We start from the raw sequence: 20,365 nt of genomic DNA, 5'->3' as shown, positions 1-20,365 counted from the left end.
AGCACCGTGTGAACAATAATAAATAAATATATTAGTAGCGATACTTAAGATTTTCTTTTAAATTATTAACATCAATAATGATTTATTTCATTAATTGAAAAACGTAAACAACAAACTACAAAGATTTCACATCAAACTTTTTTATGAGTAGGTAATAATAAATCATACTGAACCATGGAATCGACACTAAAAATAATAGGCAATATTTCATTCCATCCATCTCTTTCTATCCTATTTCTTTCACATTCACACAGGCGCCCATTTTAAAGATCAGATTCGCAGAAGAGATATTCCCTAAATTTTATAAGTAATTGTTTACTTTGTAATAATTTTAAAAGTTGAATTGCTTCAATTGTCAATAAGATAAAATTTCTTATTGTTGCTTTTACTTACGTTTCCAATAGACAGTTCCGTAAAAGCGATTTTGCATGATATTTCATAATTAAAAAGTTAATATTGTCCTCTCAGAGACAAAGATCTTAGGCATAAAAGCCATGTTTTGAATTTTCATCATCATAATTTGCACCAATCCGGGTACTGAGGTCAATGAACAATAAGTTGTACAAATGAATGAAATCAGCTGTTCCAGGGTTGGCACTGCACTAATTTTACCATAATCTAAAATCTTAATTAACTCCCTATTGTGACGTTTTTTCCACATGGAAATATTTTTCTGAGAATATGGATACGATACCCTATCTACCACTTTATATACTATTGATCAAACACCTTGTATATCAGGAAACCTGCAAAATGTAAAATCAGGAGATCTGGTAACACTGTTTCGAATCGATCAGCTGTTTTGTACATACTAGTCTAGAGGTATAGCTATAGTTAACAAACAGAATGGTGCATTACGTTTTGTTTTATCTTGTTCGTCAGTGGTGGTTCTCGTTGGTTGGAGCCACGTTGGAGCAAATATTATTATTTTTTTTAAATACACTTGTGTTTTTAGGATGTGTTACTTTAAAGTGTTTGATAAATTTGTACAAGATAATTCAATTTATTATCAGTCAGTAGATCCTACATTTTCATTACAAACAAAACGCACCGTCAAAAATGAAGTAGGTAAACAAAAGTTTCAAGTTGCCTTTTGTAAATGTTTACAATAGCGGCCTTATCATTAATCATGTATGACACAGATCAAATTCGTAGAATATTTATGAAATGAGATTACTTCTAAATTCAAGTAATCACAAACAATGAAACAGAGAAACCATGGCGAAAGACGGTAAGTTCGTTCATTAATTGATCACAAGTTCCATACACATCTCCCCAATTTATTCGAGTTCTGATTTTCTGGTCTTTCTTTCTTGATCTGAGATCAACTTCTGAAATAGACCTCCATGCACAAAGATTCAGTTTCACTGTTGTAAATGAGACAATTTTCGCCAAGTTCTCTCTTAATTTTTGGGTTAATATTTGGGCTTACTACCGAAAAATATAATCCTTCAATCATTTCACACAGTGGTAAGTATTGATTTTTTTGCATCATCTGTATTCCCCGAAAAACTTGCAAATATAAAAGCGTTTTGCCCATTGACTAGTGTAGAATCCAGTTTGTCAAAATTCCTTAATATAACGACATGTGGATTACATTTTTTGAAATAAATTGTTTTATTTATAATTGTTATATACTTCTTTTTAAATTAGATATAAAATTCCAGGTAGCATATCAATGATCGCCCACAGCATCCCGCACATCCAGCAGCGGTTCCACTGGGACTGCGGAGTCACATGCGTGCTGATGCTGCTGGACCAGCACCAACGACAGCAGTTCCTGGACAACTTCACCGAGATCTGCCAGGAGGAGGGCTTCAAACAGTCCACGTGGACCATAGACTTATGCTATTTATTAATGAGGTAAAGAAACTAAATTCTAAATAAAAATGGGTCATTGTTATTTAAAAGTTTAGTGAATTGACTATAGAACTGTCAATTCACCAGGCAGCGTAGACATATCAGGTGCAAAAAGATGCCTGTCTATTAATCCTCACTACATAGTATAAAACAAAGTCACTTACCGCTATCTGTCTGTCCCCATGTATGCTTGGATCCCTAAAAATATGTAACACATTTTGATTAATTTTGATTTTTTTATAGATTGAGTGATTCAAGAGGTAGGTTTATAATTATTTATCATGCATAATAATGCACCTGTGCAAAGCCAAAGTCAAAACAGTTGCATATCAGACTCCCTTGTCATTTCTAGATACAAGTATCAAAGTTTGTACGATTTATAGAATCAGGTAGTGGGTACATGCTAAAGATGGCCAAAAATGTTTAATTATAATTGTAATGTTACTACTTAGATAAAGAGGAATTAAGTATTGTTTATCAACATAAAAGGGCAAATGTGATGCTTATCCTGGTTTACAGATTTGGAATACCACATACCATGTACACAACAATGGTGGGGGTCAACGAAAATCACAAAAAACAGAATTATTACAGCAAAATCATTGATTTGGTAAGCATTCCTATATGTTACCTTCCATGGCAAAATGTCACGATATCGAATAAAATATGACGGAAAGTAAACCTCTGTTTTATTGTAGAACTAGCTTTTGTCCGCGGCTTCGCCCGCGTGAATTTCATAGTAAAATCTCAGTAATTTTTTTATCGCATTTTTTCTCATCTTTAGTTCATATTCCTGTTTCCCGCTGTATCGGGCGGGATGAGACCCGCAAACTTGTCCAATCCCGCTTCCTGCTATGTAACGTAAAGTAGATATCCCGTACCGTTTCCTACATATTGTGCCATCATATTTTTTGCAATGTGTCCCGTCCCGTTTCCCACTACGTGTCTCCTTCCCATTTCCCGCTTACTGCAACGCGTGCCGACCCATTTTCCATGACGTTTTACGTCCCGGTTTTTTATTAACCACAAACGTTAATTAAACATATTATGTATTTACTATTACTGTTATTTACTACAAAAAGTAAGTGTGCCAATTTTTAGATTTTTATCTTGAAAATTGTATTAAGTCCCATACAATCTTTCACCCCCTTTTGAAGAGGTTGAGGGTTAATTTTCAGAAAAATCTGAAACACGTATGTATACATTACTTTGTTGTAAACAACCAAAATCCAAATTTTTAAGTCACTAACTTCATCGGTGTAGAACTTTCATATCTACAGTTTCGGCAAGCAGAATGCGCCCAAAATGCGTTTTTCAATTATCCTACGTCATCATCCCGGTATCAATTATCCTAAGTCATCATATTCATCCCGGTAAATGAAAGAAAAACCATTTACCGGGATGAAACGTATCTAAGATGTTAACCCGGTATATAAGGTACTTACCAAATATCAAGCAAATCGGTCCAGTAGATTTCGAGTGATGCGACAGACACAGATTCAGGCAGACAGACAGACAAGAATTTCCAAAACTATATTTTCGTCATCTATATCAGTAACTAAGTATATTCCACGAAGAATTAAAAAAAAATCCAATGTACAAATTTGACCTTTCTTCAATTTTATTATATGTATTGATTGATTGCAACATAATTCGAAATTATTTAAAAAGGAACTTCAGAAGAAATTATGCATGCCTATATCACTCTCTTAACTATAACAAATCCACTCTAATTCAATGCTCCATTTTGTTGTACACCGGATGCGTCGTGTTGCATACGCATTCGGTGGAATCAGTCGATCCTTTAGCCCAATTTGTGCTAAGCTGTGAAATCCACATACAGGATCGCGAACGTGTCCAAAGAAGGTTTGCGCAAGCGTCGGCGAACGGCATCAAAGTGGTGCCGCGCGGAGTGACGCAGCAGGAGCTGCTGCAGCACCTGCAGGCCGCGCCCGCCGTGCTGCTGGTGGACGCCGCGCTGCTCAGCTGCGACATCTGCAAGCACAACAAGATGCGCTTCGAATTTAGGTTCGTTTTATTTTTTTAAACCTTTAAAGCTCGATCGCGAAGATACAAGACACAAAACATTGGATTATTTTATCTGCTACTTACTATACTTATCTAATGGAGTGTTTGTAGATTTCCCATCGAAACAACAAAGAAGAAGACACGATGCATAAATTGTATTTGTTTGAATGGGGTCTTTCACTACATGCATACCAAATTTCATCAAAATCAGTGCAGCGGTTTAGCTGTGAAAGGTAACATACAGATAGACAAATTTAGCATTTATAATATTATTATGAAAATATGTATATGTATAATGTGACGTTTCGGTAACTTATTCATTTACGTTTCTACGTGCCACTTTCCGCTTTTCTTGCCGTTTCTCATTACGTGTTTCTCGCAATGTAACCCGGCCCCTTTTGTTCGAAAGTGTTCGTTTCGTCAAGTTTCACACAATTTGAACTTGTCGACTTCAATTGTGTTGTGAAACATCGTACGCTACACCAGTAACACAGTCCCATCGGCCGGCAGACGTTGGTTTGGCGGCGGTTACCGCGGCCACTATATCCTGTGCGCGGGCGCGCGCGGCGCGCTCGTGCTGTACCGCGACCCGTCGCGCGCCGCGCGCGCCGCGTGCGCCGCGCGCGCCCCGCGCGTGCTCGCCGCGCACCGCGCGCGCGGCACCGACTGCGACGCCATCCTCATTCACAGGAGCTATAGATAGGTGCTGCATTATCATCGCGACAATTTTACAAACTTTGGTTTTTTTATTTGATATTTATTTATTTTATATTACCTCGTGTTTCTCGCTCGTGGGAATTGTACTGAGCGAGAAATGTTCTCTAGTCATTATACAAGACTTCCTTATTGATAATCGAGATGTTAATATTGTCGCAATGATTTTTACGTAAATATTATTGACGTAATATAGTTCATTAGTACAAAATGAATTGTTTGCTGCGGTTAAACAATGCAATATAGTTCAGACACTTAGAGAAAATGTCAATTATTCCATCCATAGCTAAGCTTCGTCTATGCTATAAGTATTATACGTACAAATGCCATATAAATATTACTCAAAATATATATGTACTTGTGGTATAATGCACTTCTCCCTATAAGTACATACATATTTTAAAACAAAAAAGTTATTTACAATTTTTTATTAAATTATGCCTAATAAAAGAAGTAGGTGAATGTGATCACTGCCAGAAATGTTATAAATAAATAAGTAGGTTTTTATTAACGTGCTCAATAGATAAGGCCTAACAATAAACAATAGAACTATGTACATATTAAAATTCGAACATGTTTTGATTATTTCACATTATCACATCCAGATCAAAATTAAAATGACTATAACTAGATGGGTTAATTAATTGACCCCATGTACATCATGTGGACGTCAACATTTTATTTATCATTTTTGTTTTAATGTTTATACACCACCCGTTTGTTGGATCCTAAGATTTGACTTACAGAGAGTGTCTTGTGGCAATTAGGTCCACTTGTTGAATAATAAGTTGTGCAATATGGTTATAAATTTCTATTGTGAATATACCTACCTACTGCTATATGGAAATGTGTACACACATGGTGCATACAGTATTTATCTACAGTGAAAAACGACGTACAAATTTTTGTTTCTAAATATTGAAAAGAATATTAATATACTTAATTCAGAAAAACATTACGTTTATTAGCCACTTTTAGAATAAGTAACACTGTTTTTATTCCTTTTTGAACTAAAAATTTATCAAAATAGTGATATTTTATATTATATTATATATACGGAAATCTTCAAAACAATGTTGCCAAAACGAAAAAATAAATAAATTTTACGCACTTAATATGCTATGCCCTAGACACCAAATATTACATCCATTACAGCACCCTCTATTGTACTCTGTCCATGGCGTGCCTTACGATCATTTACATGTAGAAGAAAATGTAATTTAGCCGTGTATGTAGAATACATATAATCTCTCGTTAAATTCTACTGATGTTTCGAAATCAGCTTGCCTAAAACAGTTGTGACATCTATCTCTTAGCTATTACATAATATTGTTCTCTTGTTAATGTACCTACTTCAAACCAATAAAAATAACTTTAAGAGTGTCCACGTATTTTTATTTAAGATCATTTTTACATTCGATTTCTGCCCTAACATTATTTCCGGGTTAGTCAATGCAAGGGGAATTCCCCAGAGTTTATTACGACGTTAATTTGAGCTCTATGTGGTTGTAACAAAGTTCAATTTCAGTTTTTTTTAATTATGCACAATCGCAAATAGATTCGAATATTTGATTTTATTATTAGTTTTTTATGCATATATACAGGGTGATTCTTTTAGCTTCATAACCAATTTTTGGTCACTTTTAGTGACTAGGCTAGTTTTTAGTTATTAGATTTTTTTTCTAGGTTAGTTGTAAAATCTTAATAAAAATGTTGGTATTATGAAAAGTTTAAAATTATTTTTTTTAGCTATACGATTCTTTTGATAGACAAAAGCAGCATTCCGCCGGCTTGATCACAGGAAGGCGGGCGGTCTTAAAACCAAATTTTCATAATTGTTAGGTTTATTATTTACGTGGAATAAGAGATGCAAGGATAAAAGAGTGTCGAATTTAGTTTGATGTCGCGAGATTATTCTATGCCCTGCCTTCGTCAATTCTCAATTAGTAAGTAGGTGCTAAAGTTATTTCCAAATCTGTAAATACCATCACAGACTTCATAATATTTCTAGTAATAAGTAATACTTTTTGAGTCAGTCTATTATTCAGTCGCACGTGTTGCATAAGCATTCGATGTGCACGGGCCTATGAAGTGTAAGTGCAAGTAAAGTTCTTTAGGATGATTTTTAAGGAAGGTTTGAGTGTATAATGACGGATTTAACTGCAAATCGCATCTTTCCCTGTAATTGAGCTCGGTAACAGGCAGTTTTGGGCCAAGAACCAATCTGTACTTTACTACAGGTAGTTAGAACCAGTCCTGTTACAACATTTACAAATAGAATTGATATAAAACGAAAATTCCCCTATTCCTAATCCATCCAATTTAAGGTGTGCAGATAACGTCACGAGTGGAGCCTATAAATATTTCATGGTTTCATAGCCACGGTCATAGTTCCATGGTGCACCATCGTAATGACGAATTACGTGTGTTTGTTGGTCACACTAGTGATTTCGGTATCAAATATGGCCGCCGCGCCGGTTGGGTAAGTACCATAACTAAACTTTAATTAACTATGTGAAAGTGCCTGAGCTCCGCTTCCATTAAAGTTTGGGATAATAGTAGGTACCCATTTATACTCTATGCACCACAATACATACACACCGTCATGTAATAACGACATGCATAGCTGTATGGTACTTATATCCGTGCATGTTAAACGTTTATTTCACTTTATACTTTAACTTTGATGAAAATTTGAATGTGGAATACCTAAATCTTCGTAAAAACTTTCGTACCTAATCATACAATTTTTTAAATACTAAAATAATATGATTCCTACTTAGGTATGATTTACTAACTCTGTTCATAAAGTTATGTAAATTTTTAGTTCTCTGAGGTTGACACACAGACGCATCATAGTTTATTTTGGGTAGTTTAAATCTTTCTTGACACGGACGCGTTTTGAAATAATAAAATAAATATTTATTACATCATATAATGTATCATGATAGTTTAGCGATCTCTTTATAATTCATAGAGAGACGTGGCAAAAGTACCTACCGTCCTATAGTTACGTCACCGAATGGGCTTATCTATGATCGAGGACTATACCTATGGCCGAGTGTTGCCATTATCTAACATTCGAGAGGGTGGTTTTTAGCGTGGATTTTCTTATTTAAAAGCTGAAAATTCTATTTAGATCTCATTTGCATTTGGATATTGTGAAGAGATCTTGCCTGGGGAAGTTTCTTTGTTTAAAATATTAGCAGTGAATAAAATGAACATGAAGACAGATTGTGTTGAACAACATTGCTCGGAACCTGTTGATGCGGTAAGCTGCGCGAGTTCGAAAAGAAATTTATTCTCATGAAATTAGTAAGTAGGTACTATGCCTACACTACTACTAATATTATATTACGCTGACTCATTGCTTATTTAGACGGTACAGATATATTTTTTTATAAATTTAATAATTATGAATGTGTTATTTCATAACCTTAATCTTCGCTAAACGCGATGAGTTATTTTTTATAACAAAAACGCTTTTTAAAGGAAGTCTTAAGTAGAAAAGCGTCAAACAAAGCGAATCGTCTAAGAGCAATCGGCAATCGTCTATTGAGCAATCGGCCTAGAAGTATCGTGGTATATGGTCCGTGGAATTTTTCTAACCTAGCATCGATCGTGTCGTGTGGGGTGAGTGGTTTTATATGGAATTGTTTGTTCACAGAGGTGAAAAGAAATCTAAAACTAAGTTGTCGAGTTTCGTGATTTTATCTCCGTGCTGTAGCTTCTGCACTCTCAGACAATTATTTATCGACCTCCTGAGAATCAAAAGTGCTGCTAGGTCTCATTAGAGCGCTCCCAATTTATCCTTATATAACTAGCTTGTGTCCGCGTCTTCGCCCGCATTTATTTCGTGTTATTATTGTCTATATTTCAGGTTTCAAGCAACGTACCGCGACGAAACCTATACTAGATTGTAAATTACACCATCCGCTATATAGGTATAACTTGGGAAACTGCTTCAAATTCCTTCCAGTAGTTTTTGCGCGATGCGCGAATAACATACAGATAGACAGGCAAAAAAAATATTTATTTACTTCTGTTAGTTCAGTTCCCTATAATCAGACCCAGACAAGTCCCAGATAAAAAGTACTTTATTCCCATATTTCCACGCGTGCGGAGACCAAGGACGCAGACGCTAGTCTTCTATAGTTGCATTTATTAAAACTGCAACTAGGCTATGCACCTAGAAGATATTAAAGAAAAATTATTATGGCGGTCTGAATTCCTTAGTAGAATAATGTAGCGACCTGCTGTTGAAATGAAAAATATGAAACATATGTACATCGTGGTAATATAGTGGCTGAAGTTTCCCTTTCATTTCAGTATACAATACTGTGTTAGGTGAATGAATGAACGAATGATTTATTTGAACAACTCAACGCACACAGGCCTATTAACACATAAGTAACAACAATAAAGAAAAAAAAACTTAAAACGAATACTAAGCAGGTGTTGTATATTTATTTAATTAATTTTAAAAAAGTGTAGTATTTTCAATAAAATTATAGAAAATTGCCAAAAAAAGCCGGTCCATTTCCATAATTTTAACTTACATGTATATGTATGCAAAATTTCAAGAAGATTGTTTGAACAGATAGAGCGTGAAGAGGTAACAAACAAATTTACTTTCTCATTTATATATAATATTTGTTAGTATCATAAAAGCGAATAGGTACAGTTCCCAACAAAAACTTTGTCCCCCACCTTCATGACGACGTCGCTGCACTTTTCATCCACGGAGATATGTGCGTTATCAGTTACAGATAACAGACTGAACGGACGCACACCCGAAGCGGCTCCTAAATTCCTTCAAATCTCTTATCATAAGGTTGGCAATTTGAGGTTATAAATTTTTAATTTAAAAAAGAATATTCCCAAAGTGTCTGTAGGTAAATTGTATCTGTAAAATGCATGTACAAATTAATGGTAAAAGTAACTTTATATTTTAACATTATATACTTAAGAGTTACATCCATATTCAACATAAAATTCATGGATATCCTTAAATATTATAAAACAAAGTCCTCTGCCGCATCTGTCTGTCTGTTCGCGATAAACTCATAAACTACTGCACGGATTTTCATGCGGTTTTCATCAATAGATAGTTTGGTTCCTGAGGAAGGTTTAGGTGTATAATTTATTATGATTCAACCCGAGCGAAGCCGGGACGGCCCGCTAGTGTACCTACCTATTGTATATTAAGTACCTATACATAATACAAAATTTATCTGTTACTAGTTAGACCCTCGCACCTCACCTCACATACAAACTCCTATCTATTACATATTTCCTTAGGTATTTACTATTTACTGATTCTGGTTTCAGAAGACCGGATTCGGATCCAAAGGTTATACCTACCGACAATAATAGATGCGTTTTTAATAACAAGTTAATAATTAGGAGGTCTTGTAAACAATCCTAGAGAAAGTCCAAGAATCATAGAGGAAGTCCATCATTCATATATTATATTTTGTGCAATAAAATAAAAACATTTATCTGTCTCTGTATCGTGTTTTAAATGATTAAAATAAAATAACTGCCATAGAACTTCAATAAGTATATAATGGATATATTCCCACGACTCTAGCTACCTTATTTTAATATGAAAGGACTAAATCTTATACATATTATTATAATGCAAGAGTCCTCGTAAGCGACAACCTTCATTATAAATTTATTTTATCGCAAGCAGAACGAACGCAAAGAACAGTTCAAAATCGACTTTAGTGCTATAGGAATAGACATTATATTGCAATAATATGATTATACGTTTTCAGTAAGTACTTACCTATACAGTTTCTAAAATGATTTTAGTACCTATTTGGTGTCATGATGCATATGAACCTTTAATGTATTTCTTAATTCAGTACCTGCTTAATTAAATGTATTTCTAAAATTGCTCAGTTAAAGTTCTGCCAACATGTGAAGTAGTACCAACCTAAAAATAAAAGTTTTTTATCTCGCATGTGATTGTGTTTTGTTTATCGATAAAGCCGGCGACACTGGCTGATTATAGTGTTTTGAGATAGTATTTGGAAAAAAGGTGAGTTTTGTTTTACATTTTTTTTACTAACAGCTAACATAAAATAATGTTTTTTTTTTCGTTATTATTATTAGGTATAAGTCCCTGTTTAAAACGATTCTATAGGTACATTGTCATCATTCCCTGCCTTTTTTCCTTTACAAGAATATCAAGTTCAATAGGTTTCATTTCAGAAATGTCACATATTATGAGTGCAGATGGTTACACCGAATTTATATATGAGTTAGTAATGCAGTATTATATTATATATTATTAATACCTATACTTATCTACCATTACAATTGCACAGCTGGGCAAAAGGCATTCAATATTTATTTCTGTCCTGAACTAAAAACAATATTATACCTACTTAATAATAGAAATTAATTTTGTTTTTCTGCTCATTGGTACGCAAACATTCATTTATATTTTACTAGCGGCCCGTCCTGGTTTCGCTCGCTCGGGTTAACACTTAATAAATTATATGCCTAAACCATCCTCTGGAGTCACACTATCTTTTGGTGAAAGCCGCATGAAAATCCGTGTAGTTTTTGAGTTTATTGCGAATATACAGACAGGCAGACGCGGCAGAGGACTTTCTTTTACTATATGTAAGAATAAGAATGCGTAATGTGTTGTGTGTTTATAATTTCATTTCGATAGATCGACCTGCACGCACCGGTTGGATATGGCGCGAATTGTTTGACACAAGTTACTTTTAAGTCCAATTTACCAAGAGAATGGAGATTATGGGGCGAAATTGATTTCTTTTAACATAACATTCTACATCGAGCAAGCACATACTAGTTAGGAATTATTATAAAAAATTGATAGTGCATCGACGAGCGCCAATAAATGGTCGTTGGGACTTTTCTGATATGTTCTACAATCTACATAATTTATTCTGTTTTATGTGTCTTTAACTGGCTTCTATGTATGCAGAATGAACTTCGACAGTTGTAGTTTTTTTTTAAGAGCATTTATTTAATGTTACTTACATTAAATTAACTTATACCGAAACCGCCACACTTTGGCGAAAAGTTTCGCGATAAATAGGTGGCATTAAATACCGCACTTGGTAATAAAATAACAAGTTATATATATAATCTCCAGCAGGAATCCAAAACGATGTCGCGCACGGTCTACAACGAGCAGAACAAAGGTCTCGTAGAGTCCTTCTCTATCCCGGCCGAGGTGCACGAGCGAGACGGAAAGAAGTTCGCCAGCTTCGGCTCCGTCCTGCCCATACACTGCTGCACGCCTGAACAGGTGACACCATTTTGTTTTATACCGAATGTGGAGACGGAGCAGCCCACCTCGGGCATCAGGAAGTGAGGCCCAGGTAGTGTTGGACTCATACTCTCAAAAATCCGGTCCATCGGGCCGGATCTCTGGCCATTTCCAGAATAAATTATGATCTTAGTAATTAACCCATATACCACCCTAGTTTGGAGCAGGACAGAGCCCTTACCAACGCATATCTAAATGAAAGCCCGCTATGCATTTGAGACAAACAGAGAGACAGTGCTAAAACCCCATAGCATGTCCACGACAGCTCTGGCAAGAGCATATGAAGAAGAATGCTAAAACATCTCTGTTCCAGGTGGCGGAGCGCGCGAAGACCACTCACCATTACTGCGATGTGTTCACTGATGAGAAGTTGGCGCCGCTGGGCGAGCTGGCCTACGTCAGGATAGACGACAATACCGCTGAGAAGGTACTAACATTAGGAGAACATACATACATTTAGAAAATTACACTCCCACCACACTAAACGGATTGCCAGCCAACATATGCGCCGATTTGAAAATCTACAAAACTTATAACTCCAGACCCTAAGAATTTTGATGATCGTCAGTGAGTCACGAAATTTGAAATTAAATACCAATAAATCATTCTATTCATAGAATTTTGTTAGTTATGAGGGTACTCGTATAAATGGGGTTTCTCAATTCAATAATTTAATTTTCCAGGTGTTCATAAACCGCAGCAAGAAGCTGCTGATAGTGTCGAGCGACGGTCGCATGGCGCAATGGCGCGCGGCGCCGAGCTTCGAGTCCGCCAACCAGTACCTCGCCGGCGCCCCGCTCGTCAACCAGGACGGGGAGCTGGTCACCGTCGTCACCGCTAAGAGGGGGAACCACTACGCTGTGTCTACCTTCGAGGTTAGTTATGTACTGTAGTCAGAGCTTTGAGTCCGCCAACCATGTCAGTAGGGAGAGCTGGTTACGAGAAACTAAGAAAGAAGTTTTCGTGGTATAATTTTTTCAATCGCCGGACTATAAACATGTCATGGCAAAGTAGTCTGGATTTCTGGACTCGCTCGCCTGAACATTGACAATACACGCTCATTGCCAACAGGGCGAAGGCGGATACTTCGAGACGTCAGAATCGTGGAAGACAATCGACATTCCAGAAGGCAACGTGGCGTACGGGCTGCGCACGTTCGCGTCGCGCGAGGAGCTGCGCGAGCACGTGGCGGGGCTGACGCGGGCGGGGGAGGGGGCGGGGGCGGGGGAGGGGCGCCCGCTCGTGCCCGTGCTGTTCCGGGGCCGGAGCCCCAGGATAGCGCTCGTGGCGGCCGGGGGGAAACAACTCGCGCATATGTATCTCCAGGTAATCCTGTCATTTTAATGGAATTGAAGCGGTGGTGGTCGAGCGGTTAGCACCGTCCGCCTGTGATCGAAAGGTCGCAGGTTCGGATCGGGCCGTATACAAACTCAAATTCACACATACCAATCTGGCCAATGTATATTTCATAGACAACTACTTGCTTGTACAATATTTTGTATTTTTTTACTAACTAATGCAGTAAGATGCATGTGATTTCAAGCCTAAAATAGGACTACTCCATATTCTGAATAAACAGCCTTGACAGCCAAAGTGGGTTGACGACATGAGGCAAGTTGCCTGTCGAAAAATCGCAGCCGAATCAAACCCTGACTTCGGTACGTCGTCCCAGAAAGCAACCAGGACTACGCGAGGATTCTAGAAACAGACATATTTTATAATGTGTTTAGATATTATAAAATAATTTATAATCGATAGTGATGATAATATGTCTTACAGCATGGAATCGTCGCCGACGTCGAATATTTGTAAGATGTGACGAGTGGATGATCGCGGACTGCTGTCGGCGTCTGCCCAGTACAGATAACTAAGCCGAAAAGTCATTTCTTTTGCATTAAATAAATCAACCAAATAATCGATTATTTTTATATTATAATGTTTTTATTGAGAAAAATCATATTGACTTGACAAGTTGACTTTATAAAATATTTACATTTTACAAACTCTGATCAATTTTATATTGTTTAATAATTCCTATAAAATAAATGTAGATAAATAAATATGATAGGTACATAAAGTATTTTAAGTTCATGTTTTTTAAACCATTGTAAAATTTCCGTATAATGAATTAGCTACTACAAGAATGGCACATACAGTAACGTATTTTTGATATTATTTATATAAATATACAAAAAAATATTTTTTTTAAATGTAATGTAACTTTTTTCTTGCAGGTAATTTTTGTATTGTTTTGTATTTTTATCAATAAAACGAATTATTTCCGTAAAACAAAATATTTTATTTGAAGATCTTAAAATAAATAAATAAAATTAATCAGTTCACCGTATGACCGCTACATTATAATAAATACGTAGCTACTACTTAAATAAGTACACCCATTAACCATTCCCGCAGACCTAAATTCGTTACAATTGCACAATACTTTAAGTATTAAATATATTAACAAAAATCAACACTTATAAATATAATATAATATGGCGAGTTTGGCAGACACTATCCCACAAACCAACCTATCCTTTAGTTATAATATCATTAGTATTAATTGTCTATGTGAAGCATAGAATTTAGAATAATATAGGAAGTAGAAAACCCGTCTACGGTTCACGATCACTAAAACAATGTACTATGATAATGTACCTATAGGTAGCTACAATATTGTACAATGTACATTTAAATTGAGCGGGAATTCAGATTCATTTGCAATAATAATGCGCATTTGTGACACTTCTGTGTGGCCTATATAATTGTAAATTTAATGATCACTGTCACTGGTTCAACAACTCCGTGCAATGTGTATCTGGGTGGTTCGCATCGCAGAGCGTCGCGACCGCTGCGGACGCGCTGTCATTACAATTTTTCAAATTTTAACAAAGACAAGATTGAGTTTTACTATATTTTAATTTTATGAATGATCGATTTTGGAAATGATTCCTTCCTCAAGAAAATTGACGGATTGTAATGACCGCGCAGCCGCAGCGGTCGCAACGAACTCTGCGAACCACTCGTCTAGGTCTTATCACACGTCCCACCATCACCAATATACAATAACTTCATATCACATCAATATTACATCGTAGATTAACTACATATAAGTATTATAATTGACATTAAATTATGAATATCTATCAAAATAATATAGTTTCACAGTTATAGGTCCTAATCACTTATTATTTACGTTACGGCTAAATCAGTTCTGATTATTTTGCCAATTTTAATTATATATCACGTGTTCGTCTCTTTATTTTGCGAGATCGTGTTATATACATACAAATAGCAATGGGAGTAGTCTCAGTCTCAAAGACTACGAGTATTTGCTATTTAACTTACTAAAATCTATTTGACCCGTAAATTTATAATTTATTATAATTAGCATTATGATTGTAATGCTTATCCTAATAGTGTTTTATCATTGGTAAATTCTACTAACAAATGCATATAGTATACGGAGAGTATCACGCTCGCTAGCTGGCGCCACTGATCGAGTGAGGTCATTTCACTATAGCTGATCATGTGGATGTCGTACGAGGCGACTAAACACTTAGCAGGTATAATAGGCAACAATGGTACAGGTATGTAATCAATAAGGATTAACGTCAGGGGGCCGGTTCTACAAAATTTTGTGGTTAATTTTTTTACCACAAGTAGTTTGATGTCAGCGTAATCCCGGGAATACGGGAAGATGAATAAAATAGTTATTAAAAAAGACCACATTCGTGAGCTCAACACAAACGTTCTTTGCCTTGGAGTTGGACCTTTTATAAATTATATATTTTTAATATAATTACGGTATGATTATTTAAGATACTTTTATATTTGTATGCCAAATAGGCTGAATGTATGAAACACATTTTAAAACACAAAACAACAATTTTGTACCCATTCAATGCAAATAAATACTTTCTTTCTTTTCTTTCTAAAAAAGTTGGCTGGAGCAAATTTTCAACCAAATTTGGGCTCATTTTTAGTTTATTACCTGGTAGTTGTATATATTTATAGTAGTATGTATAAAATGAGTGTTAATAAGTAATGATAAGCCCTCCTCTCGACAACGCTATAATCTAGATCTGGTTGTGACGTACAGTTACGTGCGGAGGACCATCATGTACCTTCTGTGAATGGTGCAATAGAGTTCACCTATCTACCTATCTCCCGGCGCCCCAGTGCCCCAGTGCCCCAGCGCCCCAGGTCGTTCAGTCGATGTAGAGCCTCACGAGCTCGTGGTCAGCGACGGGACAGCGCGTGACGGGACACGCGTGGTGTGTCCGCACGTGCCGCGATATACACACGTAGCAGAAGATGTACCTATTGAAGCGTTCATTTGTTAGGTTTTCCCACGTTTCGTCACTATTATAACTTAAATCTAAGTGACAATACAATTGGAATTCTAATTCTATCTAATCTACACGTGTAGATACTGCAAGCCATTTCTCGTTTTGACCGATCACGAACAGTACACACACATAATTTTTGAGAGATTCGTCGACAGAATGTTTTACTTCTGCTGGACATGTGTTTGTTAATCACCAGTGAATTCATTCGGATCTTGCCATGATGGAACCCAAATATCCAATTTTACAACACAAAGTAAAAGAGCTCGAATGCTGTCTACTATTCGATCGCTGTGTGTGTTGCGTGTGCCTGTTTATGTCGCGATACAAGCTCGTGTGGGCCGTTGAGTGTTGTGTGTTGTGTGTTGTGTGCACTCACCCCGAGACAGGCAGCGCGGTGGGCACGCGCCAGGCGCGGCGACACAGCGGGCAGCGGTTGGCGACGCGTGCGCAGCCTTCCTCGCGCTATTATAACAATTATTGATCGGTCAAATTCAAAACATCTAATCATAACTTAAACTTTCGCACTAATCTCTAGTCTCTGTCTACCTGCGTGTAACAGGCTTCAGGCGTGATAATATTTAAGACCACATAAGACCACATAATTTTCAGGTCTGCTTCACAGGTTTATCACGTCTTATTCTAAAAAGTTAAGAAGTGTTAAATGGAAGGAATTGACAATGTACCGACGCGACCCCACGTAAGTGGAAAAAGTCAAGAAAAAGGGTTGGCCGAGGCAGCGCTGGCTCCAGCACTGGACTCCCCCCAGCAGACAGTACAGTACCTGTGGGGCCGGCGGGGGGGGCAGGCTGGCCGCGCTGGCTCCAGCACTGGACTCCCACCAGCGCAGGAACTGCACCGCGAAGGCGCCATACTCAACGGCCCGCAGCGCCGCGCCCCCGACCATTGGGAACGTTATCACCGCGCTCCTGTGGACAAATAACAGATTCAGGATAAAATCAAAAGAACGATTATAAGAACGACCGAAAGCAAAAAATCTGATTTTAAATTTTCGTGGAAAAAACAGTGAACCCTCCGGGTCATGACATGGTCTCGTCCACAGCCGCAGCACATGCGGGTACAGTCTAGACGCCACTCACCCTATTCGTCCAGTCAGCAAACTCCTAAAGAAGTCGGTCCAGGTGTTCTCGTCAGGCTGTGGCGGCCGCGGCGGCGCGTGCTTCAACGACAGACCTGATGGGGACATCCGTACATTGGTTAACATTCGAGTAGGGCGGTGTCAATCATTGAGACAAAAGGTCACGATACGAAAATATCTAATGTATGAAGGAATATGTTTGTGTGTCTCTCTCTCTCTTTCTCTTACCACGGACCTGGGCATCTCTAGTTATCTATATGTTTGCATCCTGTATAGTCGCTATAACCACCAACAACTTAATAAGGTAGTATGGAAAATGAAAGTTTGACTGCTGGTGGAGCCGATCTTGAGCGCATCATCAGGTTATGCTTATCATAATAATGCATTAACATGGAAACTGAAGGAACGTGGAAAACTTCAACTCTGCGGGACAAGCGGAAGTAGGTGTAATTTTGTTTTTTTTTTAACAAACATTGGGACTGGTGAAACCAAATAAAAGCTTGTATTAAAAAATAAAATAGCATTACATTGCTTGCCTTTATGAGCTGAAAAGGACAAATAAATGATAACAATATTTGAAAAAATTAAAATATTATAATTATATTTGAGTTAAAGCTACTAGCATTATGGGAAGACCACTGCAGAAGACTCTAGCACTCATATATAAACACTGTTGGGTATTTAATAGGATAGTAATCCAGAGGTGGGTTGACGTCAGATGTATGTAGTATAGTAGGACGGTAGTGTTGTACTTGCCTAAGAGAGCGAGTTGGGGCACGGGACTCTTGGCCGCGTGGGTGAGGTACGCGGCCCACTGCGCCAGTCTGACCAGTGACACCGCCATGTGCATGATGCCGTACACGCGGATGGCTGCTTTGCGGAGGCGGTCCGCCTTGTTCTGGAATATAAATACCGTTTTTATGTCCATAAATTCCTCCATTTTTAAGTGGTTGATTAACGTACGCGGTTTTTAAGCCTTACTCGGCTCGCCGTCGCTTAAGCCTTGACAGCTGATAGGCCACAATAGGTCGGATGTAACATAACAGCTGAATCTTACATTTTTTGCACTGCAAACTTCTCATGCAGAAAGGGCTCAGACAATAGTGTTAATTTTGGAAATCATTTTTCATTTAACATTGTGTCAGCACATCACATCCAAGAGAAACATGTAACTACAGGGTCGATGCAACAACATCATAGTTATTAATAGTGTATAAGCTAAGTTACAGTAAAATAAAGATGTCATTTATTCACTGGTCTCACTGGTATCATTTGCCAAGTCAACTGAGATTGTGGACCCAATAAGTCTAAGAATACCTTTCCCAACTTGCCGTCCTCGTCCCGCTCCCTCCACCTGTCCACGAGAGCCTCAGCCTTGTCCCTCAGGTACGGCAGCAGCACCAGCAAGGCCAGCGACCCCTGCTCCAGCGCCGGCGCCAGCCTCTGGCCGGAGGAGAACTCGCTGCCGCTGGCCGACGTCGGCACGCGGAGCAGCCCATAGAAACTCTCGGAGAAGGAGGCCGCTGGAGGGTTACCAATATATTTGTAATTTTGTATCGGTTTCACAGGCACCAAAATTAGTGCTATATGAGAATTAACAAAAAATAGTGCTTTATTTTGTACATCAAACATCAAATTTTATTTTTTGAGTAATAGTTTTGATTCTTTTTTCAAATTTCAATAGGTAGTTTTGAATAATCAAAATCAAACATTAGCATAAACCAAAACATTGTGATTAATTTTTTTTACTATTTAAGGGGTAGTTGATACCCACCATAATGTTTAAGGTAGTGGTACTGCAGACAGCAGTCAAACAGCAGGTACAGCTCGTCGTACCAGCGCTCGCACCAGCCACACTTGTTAGGATATGCTGCGGCTAGGTACTGCAAGTGATAACACAAAAGTTGTTAAAAATTGCAAATATCAGCTAAAAATACCATATTAATTGAGCAATGGCTGTTGTATTGAGAGCTGGCCAGTTGACAGCAACTGGCCAGCCATAACACAGAACAGAAGACTGTGACACTCTCTCTTTTCAGAGGCTAACATCTGCTTTTCCCTGTGCCATAGAAGAATGTAAGGTAATAGAGCAATATTATTCAAATTGTATTGCTTTATTGTGCTTACTAATTATAAAACTTTGTAATTCTTTGACTTCTCCACACAAGCATACACCCCTTAGATGTGTATGTCTTGTATGGAGAAGGTAAACCAATGTACTATGTAGTAATCAAAGATTAGCGTTGAAGATATTTACATTCCCAATATTGAGTAGGTTAGGATCTGATAATTAAATTGATAACTATTTTAACTTTAATTCCATTATTCATATCATTTTAACAAAGATACAGCTTCAATATCTGCATTGTCAGATCTAAAATGACTACATGCCTCAATGTAAACAAAATGGATATTTACTTAAATATGGATGACATCAGTGTAAACATCATCTTGTAACTTAACCTTCCAGGTAAATATCTGATGTGAGGATCAGATCACACGTATTTTGCTACTTAAAAATCTGAACTTATTATCCAAAATACCGAAAGAGGTTGAACTTTGCTCATTAAGATTATTCTATCATGGACATAACCATAACCGCTTAATGTTCAACATCAACGTTTCTCTTCAAGCTAAACCTATGCATGCATACGTACTTCAACTAGTTTCCTGAGGGCAGGCTTTACAGTGGACCCTAGGGCTTCTTGTGCAGTGACCTGGAAGATCGAAGGTGTACCCTGGAGAGTCCTTGTCAAATGAGCCGCATAAACGGCCATTTCTAGAAATTAAAATCACTAGTATATAATAAACAGAGTATATTACACCAATTAAAACTTCTATAGTATCATATAATCAAGAAATTATTTTAATTTTGCGAGAAAATAATAAAACTTCATGATCGTAAGTAGTAAACACAGTTTTGACAATGACAAAAAATGTGTTGTCAATGTCATCGCCACTAGGGTTTTTTTTGTAAGTAAAAAAAGCAATGGGATC

The 20,365-nt window shown here is 37.3% G+C and overlaps 3 protein-coding genes across 10 annotated transcripts; 2 read left to right on the top strand and 1 right to left on the bottom strand.

Moving 5' to 3' along the window:
* Nucleotides 1-859: 859 nt before the first annotated feature.
* LOC128679525 (uncharacterized protein) lies at nt 860-5,985 on the top strand. 2 transcript variants are annotated; one of them, XM_053761833.2, is made up of 5 exons: nt 860-1,235; nt 1,668-1,863; nt 2,380-2,470; nt 3,704-3,888; nt 4,399-5,985. In XM_053761833.2, exons 2-5 carry the CDS (start codon nt 1,679-1,681, stop codon nt 4,589-4,591), a joined length of 654 nt encoding a protein of 217 aa, XP_053617808.1. In that variant the 5' UTR covers nt 860-1,235; nt 1,668-1,678; the 3' UTR covers nt 4,592-5,985. The 2 variants fall into 2 exon arrangements, with proteins under 2 accessions (XP_053617808.1, XP_053617807.1); XM_053761832.2 differs by having other exon boundaries at nt 1,024-1,231.
* A 1,732-nt stretch (nt 5,986-7,717) lies between these two features.
* Nucleotides 7,718-13,858, top strand: LOC128679524 (poxin-like). 7 transcript variants are annotated; one of them, XM_053761828.1, is made up of 6 exons: nt 7,718-7,873; nt 11,744-11,899; nt 12,234-12,347; nt 12,604-12,795; nt 12,992-13,246; nt 13,700-13,858. In XM_053761828.1, the coding sequence occupies exons 1-6, from the start codon at nt 7,820-7,822 to the stop codon at nt 13,730-13,732; spliced, it is 804 nt and encodes a 267-aa protein (XP_053617803.1). In that variant the 5' UTR covers nt 7,718-7,819; the 3' UTR covers nt 13,733-13,858. The 7 variants fall into 7 exon arrangements, with proteins under 7 accessions (XP_053617803.1, XP_053617804.1, XP_053617805.1 ...); XM_053761829.1 differs by having other exon boundaries at nt 7,734-7,873; nt 11,747-11,899; XM_053761830.1 differs by lacking the exon at nt 7,718-7,873 and adding an exon at nt 7,894-7,917.
* A 337-nt stretch (nt 13,859-14,195) lies between these two features.
* Pex12 (Peroxin 12) lies at nt 14,196-20,298 on the bottom strand. The gene is made up of 8 exons (XM_053761824.2): nt 20,026-20,298; nt 19,143-19,251; nt 18,686-18,891; nt 18,125-18,266; nt 17,370-17,463; nt 17,054-17,198; nt 16,649-16,734; nt 14,196-16,243 (listed from the first exon to the last, which is right to left on the bottom strand). Exons 1-8 carry the CDS (start codon nt 20,143-20,145, stop codon nt 16,132-16,134), a joined length of 1,014 nt encoding a protein of 337 aa, XP_053617799.1. The 5' UTR covers nt 20,146-20,298; the 3' UTR covers nt 14,196-16,131.
* Nucleotides 20,299-20,365: the final 67 nt, after the last annotated feature.

Source organism: Plodia interpunctella, chromosome 21 (genome assembly GCF_027563975.2).
Source record: "Plodia interpunctella isolate USDA-ARS_2022_Savannah chromosome 21, ilPloInte3.2, whole genome shotgun sequence".
NCBI classification, from domain to species: Eukaryota; Metazoa; Arthropoda; class Insecta; order Lepidoptera; family Pyralidae; genus Plodia; species Plodia interpunctella.
This window is presented reverse-complemented; position numbering and strand designations above follow the sequence as displayed.